The sequence below is a fragment of the Triticum aestivum genome, chromosome 3A, assembly GCF_018294505.1.
Source record: "Triticum aestivum cultivar Chinese Spring chromosome 3A, IWGSC CS RefSeq v2.1, whole genome shotgun sequence".
Taxonomy (NCBI): Eukaryota; Viridiplantae; Streptophyta; class Magnoliopsida; order Poales; family Poaceae; genus Triticum; species Triticum aestivum.
The window spans coordinates 523,306,269-523,318,452 of NC_057800.1; the positions used below are offsets into that span (position 1 = coordinate 523,306,269).

The following is a 12,184-nucleotide window of genomic DNA, read 5'->3' on the forward strand; positions in this document are numbered from 1 at the left end:
GAAATCATACATACTGATGTGTGCGGTCCAATGAGTGTTGAGGCTCGCGGTGGCTATCGTTATGTTCTCACCCTCACTGATGACTTGAGTAGATATGGGTATGTCTATTTAATGAAACACAAGTCTGAGACCTTTGAAAAGTTCAAGGAATTTCAGAGTGAGGTTGAGAATCAACGTGACAGGAAAATCAAGTTCTTGCGATCAGATCGTGGAGGAGAATACTTGAGTCACGAGTTTGGCACACACTTAAGAAAATGTGGAATAGTTTCACAACTCACGCCGCCTGGAACACCTCAGCGTAATGGTGTGTCCGAACGTCGTAATCGCACTCTATTAGATATGGTGCGATCTATGATGTCTCTTACCGATTTACCGCTATCATTTTGGGGCTATGCTTTAGAGACTGCCGCATTCACTTTAAATAGGGCTCCGTCGAAATCCGTTGAGACGACACCGTATGAATTATGGTTTGGGAAGAAACCTAAGCTGTCGTTTCTAAAAGTTTGGGGATGCGATGCTTATGTCAAGAAACTTCAACCTGAAAAGCTCGAACCCAAGTCGGAAAAATGCGTCTTCATAGGATACCCTAAAGAAACTATTGGGTATACCTTCTACCTCAGATCCGAAGGCAAGATCTTTGTTGCCAAGAATGGATCCTTTCTAGAGAAGGAGTTTCTCTCGAAAGAAGTAAGTGGGAGGAAAGTAGAACTTGATGAAGTATTACCTCTTGAACCGGAAAATGGCGCAACTCAAGAAAATGTTCCTGAGGTGCCTGCACCGACTAGAGAGGAAGTTAATGATGATGATCATGAAACTTCAGATCAAGTTGCTACTGAACTTCGTAGGTCCACAAGGACACGTTCCGCACCAGAGTGGTACGGCAACCCTGTCTTGGAAATCATGTTGTTAGACAACGGTGAACCTTCGAACTATGAAGAAGCGATGGCGGGCCCGGATTCTGACAAATGGCTGGAAGCCATGAAATCCGAGATAGGATCCATGTATGAAAACGAAGTATGGACTTTGACTGACTTGCCCGTTGAGCGGCGAGCCATAGAAAATAAATGGATCTTTAAGAAGAAGACAGACGCGGATGGAAATGTGACCATCTATAAAGCTCGGCTTGTCGCTAAGGGTTATCGACAAGTTCAAGGGGTTGACTACGATGAGACTTTCTCACCCGTAGCGAAGCTGAAGTCCGTCCGAATCATGTTAGCAATTGCCGCATTCTATGATTATGAGATATGGCAAATGGACGTCAAAACGGCATTCCTTAATGGTTTCCTTAAGGAAGAATTGTATATGATGCAGCCGGAAGGTTTTGTCGATCCTAAGAATGCTGACAAGGTGTGCAAGCTCCAACGCTCGATTTATGGGCTGGTGCAAGCATCTCGGAGTTGGAACATTCGCTTTGATGAGATGATCAAAGCGTTTGGGTTTATGCAGACTTATGGAGAAGCCTGCGTTTACAAGAAAGTGAGTGGGAGCTCTGTAGCATTTCTCATATTATATGTAGATGACATACTTTTGATGGGAAATGATATAGAGCTTTTGGACAGCATTAAGGCCTACTTGAATAAGAGTTTTTCAATGAAGGACCTTGGAGAAGCTGCTTATATATTAGGCATCAAGATCTATAGAGATAGATCAAGACGCCTCATAGGTCTTTCACAAAGCACATACCTTGATAAGATATTGAAGAAGTTCAATATGGATCAGTCTAAGAAGGGGTTCTTGCCTGTGTTGCAAGGTGTGAAATTGAGCTCAGCTCAATGTCCGACCACAGCAGAAGATATAGAAGAGATGAGTGTCATCCCCTATGCCTCAGCCATAGGTTCTATTATGTATGCCATGCTGTGTACCAGACCTGATGTAAACCTTGCCATAAGTTTGGTAGGTAGGTACCAAAGTAATCCCGGCAAGGAACACTGGACAGCGGTCAAGAATATCCTGAAGTACCTGAAAAGGACTAAGGAAATGTTTCTCGTTTATGGAGGTGACGAAGAGCTCGTCGTAAAGGGTTACGTCGACGCTAGCTTCGACACAGATCTGGATGACTCTAAGTCACAAACCGGATACGTGTATATTTTGAATGGTGGGGCAGTAAGCTGGTGCAGTTGCAAGCAGAGCATCGTGGCGGGATCTACATGTGAAGCGGAGTACATGGCAGCCTCGGAGGCAGCGCATGAAGCAATTTGGGTGAAGGAGTTCATCACCGACCTAGGAGTCATACCCAATGCGTCGGGGCCGATCAAACTCTTCTGTGACAACACTGGAGCTATTGCACTTGCCAAGGAGCCCAGGTTTCACAAGAAGACCAGGCACATCAAGCGTCGCTTCAACTCCATTCGTGAAAATGTTCAAGATGGAGACATAGATATTTGTAAAGTACATACGGACCTGAATGTAGCAGATCCGTTGACTAAACCTCTCCCTAGAGCAAAACATGATCAACACCAGAATTCCATGGGTGTTCGATTCATCACAATGTAACTAGATTATTGACTCTAGTGCAAGTGGGAGACTGTTGGAAATATGCCCTAGAGGCAATAATAAAAGGATTATTATTATATTTCCTTGTTCATGATAATTGTCTTTTATTCATGCTATAATTGTGTTATCCGGAAATCGTAATACATGTGTGAATACATAGACACCAACATGTCCCTAGTAAGCCTCTAGTTGACTAGCTCGTTGATCAACAGATAGTCATGGTTTCCTGACTATGGACATTGGATGTCATTGATAACGAGATCACATCATTAGGAGAATGATGTGATGGACAAGACCCAATCCTAAACATAGCACAAGATCGTATAGTTCGTTTGCTAGAGTTTTTCCAATGTCAAGTATCTTTTCCTTAGACCATGAGATCGTGTAACTCCCGGATACCGTAGGAATGCTTTGGGTGTACCAAACGTCACAACGTAACTGGGTGACTATAAAGGTATACTACGGGTATCTCCGAAAGTGTCTGTTGGGTTGACACGGATCAAGACTGGGATTTGTCACTCCGTATGACGGAGAGGTATCTCTGGGCCCACTCGGTAATGCATCATCATAATGAGCTCAAAGTGACCAAGTGTCTGGTCATGGGATCATGCATTACGGTACGAGTAAAGTGACTTGCCGGTAACGAGATTGAACGAGGTATTGGGATACCGACGATCGAATCTCGGGCAAGTAACGTACCGATTGACAAAGGGAATTGTATACGGGGTTGCTTGAATCCTCGACATCGTGGTTCATCCGATGAGATCATCGAGGAGCATGTGGGAGCCAACATGGGTATCCAGATCCCGCTGTTGGTTATTGACCGGAGAGCCGTCTCGGTCATGTCTACATGTCTCCCGAACCCGTAGGGTCTACACACTTAAGGTTCGGTGACGCTAGGGTTATAGAGATATGAATATGCAGTAACCCGAAAGTTGTTCGGAGTCCCGGATGAGATCCCGGACATCACGAGGAGTTCCGGAATGGTCCGGAGGTGAAGAATTATATGTAGGAAGTGCAGTTTCGGCCATCGGGAGAGTTTCGGGGGTCACCGGTATTGTACCGGGACCACCGAAAGGGTCCCGGGGGTCCACCGGGTGGGGCCACCCATCCCGGAGGGCCCCATGGGCTGAAGTGGGGAGGGGAACCAGCCCATAGTGGGCTGGTGCGCCCCCTTTGGCCCACCCCATGCGCCTAGGGTTGGGAACCCTAGGGTGGGGGGCGCCCCACCTGGCTTGGGGGCACTCCACCCCTTGGCCGCCGCCCCCCTAGGAGATCCCATCTCCTAGGGCCAGCGCCCCCCCTAGGGGAGCCTATATAAAGGGGGGAGGGAGGGGCAGCCGCACCCTTGACTCTTGGCGCCTCCCTCTCCCCTGCTACACCTCTCCCTCTCGCAGAAGAACGGCGAAGCCCTGCTGCGGTGACTGCTGCATCCACCACCACGCCGTCGTGCTGCTGGATCTTCATCAACCTCTCCTCCCCTCTTGCTGGATCAAGAAGGAGGAGACGTCACGCTGACCGTACGTGTGTTGAACACGGAGGTGCCGTCCGTTCGGCGCTAGGATCTCCGGTGATTTGGATCACGTCGAGTACGACTTCCTCATCCCCGTTCTTTGAACGCTTCCGCGCGTGATCTACAAAGGTATGTAGATGCAATCCGACCACTCATTGCTAGATGAACTCATAGATGGATCTTGATGAAACCGTAGGAAAATTTTTGTTTTCTGCAACGTTCCCCATCACTACTTCCCTCCGCGAATTCCCGTAACTCTCCGGTACTCCGAAAAATACCCGAATCACTCGGAACCTTTCTGATGTCCGAATATAGCCTTCCAATATATTGATCTTTATGTCTCGACCAATTCGAGACTCCTCGCCATGGCCGTGATCTCATCCGGGACTTCGAACAACCTTCAGTACATCAAATCACATAACTCATAATGCAAATCGTCATCGAACATTAAGCGTGAGGACCCTACGGGTTCGAGAACTATGTAGACATGACCGAAACACATCTCCGGTCAATAACCAATAGAGGAACCTGGATGCTCATATTGGCTCCTACATATTCTATGAAGATCTTTATCGGTCAAACCGCATAACAACATACGTTGTTCCCTTTGTCATCGATATGTTACTTGCCCGAGATTCGATCGTTGGTATCATCATACCTAGTTCAATCTCATTACCGACAAGTCTCTTTACTCGTTCCGTAATGCAACATCCCGCAACTAACTCATTAGCCACATTGCTTGCAAGGCTTATAGTGATGTGCATTACCGAGAGAGCCTGGAGATACCTCTCCGACAATCGGAGTGACAAATCCTAATCTCGATCTATGCCAACTCAACAAACACCATCGGAGACATCTGTAGAGCATCTTTATAATCACCCAGTTATGTTGTGACGTTTGATAGCACACAAGGTGTTCCTCCGGTATTCGGGAGCTGCATAATCTCATAATCAGAGGAATATGTATAAGTCATGATGAAAGCAATAGCAATAAAACTAAACAATCATTTATGCCAAGCTAATGGATGGGTTTGTCTGTCACATCATTCTCTAATGATGTGATTCCGTTCATCAAATGACAACACATGTCTATGGTCAGGAAACTTAACCATCTTCGATTAACGAGCTAGTCAAGTAGAGGCATACTAGGGACACTCTGTTTTGTCTATGTATTCACACATGTACTAAGTTTCCGGTTAATACAATTCTAGCATGAATAATAAACATTTATCATGATATAAGGAAATATAAATAACAACTTTATTATTGCCTCTAGGGCATATTTCCTTCATGGGGCGCACTGTGCTTTGTCGCGGTCCAGACGCTATTTATGAGGCCACTTCCGAGTGGCTGATGAGTGGGCCGGAGCAATCTAATCATATCCCGCAGCAGGCGCTCGCCCAATACGTGGCAGAAAAGGTGGCACGAAGATCGAGGCATCCTCGTCTATTCACTTTGTTTACTGCGGCACGCTCCGTTCCATGGGCTTCCGTGAAATTTCGAATCCCGTGAGATCAGGAGACCGCAGAATAACCAATCGCGCCAAAGATTTCGTACCATATCAACACTTGAAGTTTATCAGTTAAGTTCACTCGACGACCTCTGAATCGATCGAGGTGACTGAAACAAGATCGAAGCTTCAACATGATTCACAAACTCAGACGAAATACCTCCGAAGTATGGAATCGAGACGGAGTCAACTTCAGCTCTTTCTTCACTCGGACCTCAAATCCATTCGGGGGCTAATGATGATGACATGTGCCTAGGGTAGGGTCATAGGCCTGACCTAGACACCTTACCCAAGGACACTGCCCTAGAGTCAAAGACATTCAAAGTACAACAGAAGAAACTGACTGAGTCCACCAAGGAGTGCAATCCACTCGACCTCCAACCTCACTCGGAAATCCCAATTCCATTCGACCAAGATAAAGTCACTCGACCATATAAGACACCACTCGGAATACAGAAGGCCCAAAGTCACTCAGGATGGCAAACGGTCAGGCGTTCACTCTGTAGTCTTAAAGATCATTTATAGCTCTTCATGACTGGCGTTACCAGTAATGCTCTGTCTTAATATACATTGAACCTTGTGTAACGTGGGATGGTCGGGGTCCTGACGCACTCTATATAAGCCACCCCCTCCTCTGGCACAAGGGTTCGCACCCCCTGTAACTCTCACGCATAATCCAGTCGACCAAAGCCTTCGGGCACCGAGACATAGGGCTGTTACTTCCTCCGAGAAGGGCCTGAACTCGTAAACCTTGCGTGCACAACCTCACCGTAGCTGGGATCTTGCCTCCTCCTACGTACCCCCTATTCTATTGTCAGACTTACTCCCATGACACATAGGTCCACCACGAGGATGCCACCGCCACACCATCCTTGCTTGAGTAGACTGGTTTCCAAATTCATCCCCAACGATAGAACCGATGGCCTCGTCAAGGAAGGACTTGAAGAATCTTTATTCAGCACCGTCATCATCGTCGCCGAAGCCAAGACGATGAACAACCTAAAAACCTAGACTACGAGGGAGTAAAAATGATCCACACGCGTGGACCCGGCGACCCCCCTCACCACCAACGACATAGGTCGCCGGCGAAGGGGAGCCGATGGAGGACGGTGCTGGAAGATTGGCCTCTCCTGACAGTGGCTAGGATTCCAGCCGCCAGGACAAGAGGAAAAGAAAACGATACAACAGCTCTCTGGTCTGGCTCTGACAAGACGACGGGTGCCGAATGCAAGGTCAATTGAAAGACGGTGTGTCGCCCTCAAGAATATGGCGGCCTTGGAATGCTCAACACCGACAAGTTTGCTCGGGCTCTGTGACTTCCATGGCTTTAGTATTAGTGGAAGGGACCTTTCAGTTTGTAATACTGTAGCAGCACGGTATCTCACTGTTGCACGTGTACGGTATAAGTCAGTATGAGTGCGGCGTATGTACGTGCTCGTCCTTGAACTGGTAGCGACTCACAGACGAATGTGGCCTCACATCGGTCAGTACGCTATATGCAAACCACAAGTCCCAGTCAGATAGATTACGTAGCCTGAACTGCATTGCAGGATCTAGCGCTTATTGCATATACAGTACAGTAATAATCAAATTAAACAAGAAAACAAATCCATCCAAACTTTTCCTCCGACGTGGTAACTACTCCGTATAAAGTTCGCAGTGGCTAACAACAATAGCACAAGGCTTCACTACTCTAGGATAAATGAGAATTTTCAAATAATATAACTAGCTGACCATCAACAATGCAATTCAAACACTATCGACCTAATCATCGCTAACAGAGTTCACAGTTGTACAAGCATATACTGTATTTAAGTTTAAGGGTGCATTTAGCAGAAAATTATTGGGAAAATATGACGGAGATTGTTGTTTAATTAGACAATGCACAGTTCTGAACATGGATATCCAGCGGCAGTCCTGTTAACTCCCTCATTCCACTGTGTTCAAAATCCAACTGTAAAGCTTCCAGGCTTCAAATTGCTAGCAAAGTGGCAGATACTTGGAACGAAAGGAATATAAGATCTGAATACAAGCAAACAGGAAATGATATTAATAACCAAAACTATTGGGAATAGATGGAACAGAACGACCTTGACCTCAGCAAAAGTCAAAAATAAATCCAAGCTCGTTAATTCACAATGGCACGCCATTAGTACGAAAGTGATAGGAAATGATGAGGGTGCTTGGATACGTTTTAGTCTCATGACTAAAAGTAGTGGGACTAAAACTTGCTAGCTTCACCCATGCTTGGATCCAAATACTAAAGAGACAAAAATCAAATTAATGAGCATTTATTATCCTCCAAACCCTTCAATCCAGAACTCGCCTGTGTTAAAAGAAAGGAGTTAAATGAGGAGAGAGAGGACTAATCCACATTTTAGCAGGGGTACCCTGACTAAAAAAATTTAGCCTCAAGACTAGTTTTAGCCTCTCTTTAGTCAGGGGTGCTTGGAACTTTAGCCTCTTAAAGAGACTATTTTTAGTCAGACTAAAATAAGTCCCTTGGATCCAAGCACCCTCTATGCCCCCATGGAGGAGATTTGGCTCGAAGATCTATCAATGAAAGATGGCCAGCGCCAACACAGTGAAGTCTGCCTCTGCATACGAGCCCCCTCTGACCTGCAGCTATAGTTGTAGGAGTATATAAGTATTGCCCTGGTTTTGCTTTCTTCTTTTTGGTTTTTTGATACAATAGTTTTTTTGGGTTTTGTTAGTATATGCTCTGGTTGGCTGCCTTTTCAGTTTATTGGTTTGTTTGGTGTTATTTTGTGAACTTCTGTACCTTCTCACCATTCTTCTCAAGTTCTCGTACATCTAATACAAAACAGCATGCATGTTGATACATGTCCAAGAAAAAAGAATGATGCCATAATATGCTAGAAATCCACAAAACACAACAGTTATGTTTTTGAGAATGGTGCACAAATCTCAACTAACCACTTGTCATCTTATCTGTAATTCTAGCAGTACATCAATCATACAGGAGGCACAGAACAAGAGCACCAATTAACAAAGTGATCCTTCAGCAACAAGGAAAAATAATGGGTTAATTTGATAAATGCCACTCGAATTCTGGCGATTCCCAGAAATGCCATTGCAATTTCCAAACTTTGAAAAATGCCATTTCCAGTGGCATTTTCCAAAGTCTGCCGTGGCGTTTCTCAAAGTTTGGAAATTGCAGTGGTGCTTCCCGGAATCGCCAGAATTTGAGTGGCATTTATCCAATTAACCCAAAAATAAATTGGGTGTCTCCATAGCAAATCTAATAAATGGAATCAAAGTTAAAAATAGTGGTAGTTCCAAATGCTTCCACAACTAATTTACTGACTATCACTTTCCTAGGTTCCTGACAAAATATTTCCCACAGTAGCTTTGCATTTCAAATATCTAGCTGAACTCATGGATGAAGCGGAAACAATGCTTCTTCTTTCCTAAATTTGCTTCAACTTTTTTCTTTTCCCTTTTCCCTTTCCGACGTAACGAGTCTTTCAAGTTCAACCAAGACAACTTATATCCAATTATTATTTTGTGGCTGCCTGCCAATATCTATTACATCACAGTGTTATGTTACCCTACAGCTTATGTCCAGTGGATTTTGCATGGCCTTATAGGCATAAAACCGTGACTGGAGATGTTGTTATCACACATTATTTATGACAGATTTACATCACGAATTTGTCAGCACCGTAGTTCAGATTATGAGCACGACACTCACGTTTGTAATTTGTAAAGTGCAATGTGACTTTTTAATAAATTCTCAGCTCCCCTAACAAGGTCAAGGTCATACCTGAAGAGGTTCTCATGTGGAATGATCATAAGTATTGTCTAGACAAGATGGTCCGAGAGGTAACAGGATAACTTGTGAGATATCACTAGAGGGTCCTGAAGTTTGTTATCATCGAAGGCTCATGTGTCGACCTGTATATACAGCACATAATGGTAGCAACACAAAATGTATTCTTAGAGACGTGGACATCTTTGCTAACAGGGCACCAGGCACACACATGTTGAAGTATTTCCGCCATGCAAAATTCAGAGACATGGATGCCATGTCAGCGGAAACGTGGTCATTTCAGGATGTCAAGTAAGTAGTTTGGAGGCGAGGGATATCTACTGGACTCATCCAGCAGCCTCATGCTTCGCAAGGAGTTAAAGTAACACTAGTCAAGAACAGGTGTTTGGCCTTCAGAAGGGAAAGAGAAAAACAAACATAGTGCGTTGCGCAAGCAGTTACCTATGGTAGATGTTGTAAGTCAATTAGCCTTTAATTACAGAATTTTTTCCTATGCATGGACGAAGGACCTGAAATAAAGGGAATATCACAATTTGGCGAAGGTACAAAATCTACCATGCAACAAAGTTATGTTTTGAACTGGAAACTGTTCACATGGATCTTACAATGACAACAACACTAGTGACAAAAGCCTTGCAACCATCTAAAAGTTATCATTTAGCAAAAACAGTACTCCAAAGTCAACAGAACGGACACAAGGGACACAATTCTATTACAATCACAGTTAAAGCTGCAATGTCATTAAACAGTAGGGTTAATCTTTCTGTTCAGGAACTACTGGACAAGATAAGGTAGCTTAACCTTTTTCCCGAAGAGATAAGATAGCTTAACATGATGTGTTGTATGCAGAGTCACCAAACTGGAGCAGCTTTAATTGTGTAGGTGAACTGTTGGATCTGAAGCATTCTGCATCGGTGGAGGACAGAATGGAGCGGCTGTAGTTTCTTGGTCAGGACTCACCTGCTTGGATATGATACTATGGTCAGTGATTCTCGTACTGGACAGATCACGTATGTGCAGCTACTGCAAGAGGGGCTATCTGCTTACAATTTATAGCCAATAATCGGCTGGATCTTTCAAAAAACCTATTTTCAACTACAAATTTTCTTTAAGAGCAAACAGAACATGCTCCAAAATACTCTGCAATTACTAGTACTTTCAACAGCCAGCAGGTCATTTATGGACTATACATCTTATATTGTTCACACATCCACTCTCTCGAATGCTTATCGGTGACAGGATGCTGGTTTGATTCCGTGGTCGGATGTATAACAGTTCTAAGTTCCAAAATCATAAACTGAAAGCAAGTAAGCAGGAATGTGATAGTTCAAAGGAAAGATAAGCGAAACACAAGGTGTGAGCAAACCTCAGAGTTCACTGTGGCGTGAAGAAGCCCTTGAAGCACCAAAGAGATCTTTGGCAATGATAAGCAAGCCCTCCAAGTCTTTGGCTCCCGCCTGAAGGCAATCCTTCAGCAACCCCCCTTCCTCCACCTCCCACTTCACATCCAACACCACCTCGCTTAGCGGCCCCTAAACACAAGCGTACAAAAATTTACCGACTGATCATTGCTGCAATATGGTCCGTTGGATGACCTAGGGACCAAGTCATTTCTAAAGAAAGCAGAAGAAGACCAGATCATGTACCTGCTCGGAGAAGGTAGAGAGGAGGCCGTTTAGGAGCTGAGTAGCGGCGGCTAGGAGGTCACCGTAATTACGGCGCAGCCACTGGGCCGCCTCGACCGGTGACTTTAGGCGCGAGGCCTCCGCCGCAGCGGCGAGGAGGCGGGCGGCGGCAGTGGCGCAGGAGAAGCCGCATCCGGTGACGGAGGAGAAAGCATAGTGGCGGAGGTAGTCCCAGCCGAGTGCCCACGCACCGCGAGAGGAGAGAATGGACAGGTGCGAGGCGATTCGGCGAGCGCGGGCAGCGGCAGCGGCGTCCCCCCGGTCGGCGCGGGCGACCGCGACGCGGGTGAGGAGGGAGTGGGAGAGGGAGAGGAGGGAGGCGACCTCGCGCAGTGGGACGCGGAGCGCGTAAGCGCGGGGAGGAGGTGGGAAGACTAGCAGGAGGACGATGGCTATGAGAGGGAGAGGGGGATGGGAACCAGATACTCGCCGGCGGCGTGAAGCGCCGGCGAAGGTCATCGAAGGCGGCGGGAGACGGAAGAAAGGGACAAGTCGGTGTGAATGCTTACCAAATCTGATGTTCTTTCGGGGCGATTTGATTTTCAGCCACTACTTACTTTGGACTTTAACAATTTGTCACTGCTTAGATTGTAAATGATCTTTTGCCACTCTTTAGGTCTTGTTCGGCAGCTCTTCAGCTCCGTATAATACGGGAGCGAACGAATCGTCAGTTTTGCAACTTCAGAAAATTGCACTGCACGTCGCTCCGCTCTGGCCGCTTCAGGAGCAGAGCCGCGAAGCAGAGGGCTGCCGAACACGGCCTTAGTTTGCCATTTGATTTTTTGCCACTTTTTAACATAAAACAATACTTGCAAATGATGGATATATTGTATGGACAAAACGATGGGCAAGTATGCCCTTGTGTGCCTGTTAGACGCCGATGCATGCCAGGACACAGGAGAAGCGGCAGCAGCCAGCAGCCGCTACCTCCCGACGTCCATGGTGAGTCGCGACTTGGTCCCGGCGACGGCTCCACGAAGCGGTGGCGAGCAGCAGTATGCGGCGCCTACGAGAAGCAGCAGAAGTAGCCCGTGGTGGCGGCAGGCATCAGTACCACGGGACAGCGGGGACAAGCAGCTGGACGTGGCGGCAGCGAGCAGCGGCGCATGGCTGGAAGGGTCGGCGGCAAGCAGAGGCACGGAGCAGTTTGCCATGGACGTTCCTATATGCGCCGCCATGGCTGCTCGTGGT

General features: G+C 46.3%; 1 protein-coding gene across 4 annotated transcripts; it reads right to left on the reverse strand.

Moving 5' to 3' along the window:
* Positions 1-7,090: 7,090 nt before the first annotated feature.
* LOC123062008 (uncharacterized) lies at positions 7,091-11,664 on the reverse strand. Of its 4 annotated transcripts, XR_006429464.1 has the most exons (5): positions 10,955-11,654; positions 10,675-10,840; positions 10,110-10,268; positions 9,750-9,817; positions 7,091-7,537 (listed from the first exon to the last, which is right to left on the reverse strand). XR_006429464.1 is itself a non-coding variant. In XM_044485309.1 (3 exons), the coding sequence occupies exons 1-2, from the start codon at positions 11,450-11,452 to the stop codon at positions 10,676-10,678; spliced, it is 663 nt and encodes a 220-aa protein (XP_044341244.1). In that variant the 5' UTR covers positions 11,453-11,664; the 3' UTR covers positions 9,861-10,271; position 10,675. The 4 variants fall into 4 exon arrangements, 2 of the variants coding, with proteins under 2 accessions (XP_044341244.1, XP_044341243.1); XR_006429465.1 differs by lacking the exon at positions 9,750-9,817; XM_044485309.1 differs by lacking the exons at positions 7,091-7,537; positions 9,750-9,817 and having other exon boundaries at positions 9,861-10,271; positions 10,955-11,664.
* Positions 11,665-12,184: the final 520 nt, after the last annotated feature.

What these genes read in the sequence shown, in the direction of transcription:
- LOC123062008 (XM_044485309.1), bottom strand. Translation starts at nt 11,452, where the DNA reads ATGACCTTCGCCGGCGCTTCACGCCGCCGGCGAGTATCTGGTTCCCAT. An exon ending in TCTCTACCTTCTCCGAGCAG is followed by an intron (nt 10,841 to 10,954) that starts GTACATGATCTG and finishes GCTTGTGTTTAG; the next exon opens with GGGCCGCTAAGCGAGGTGGT.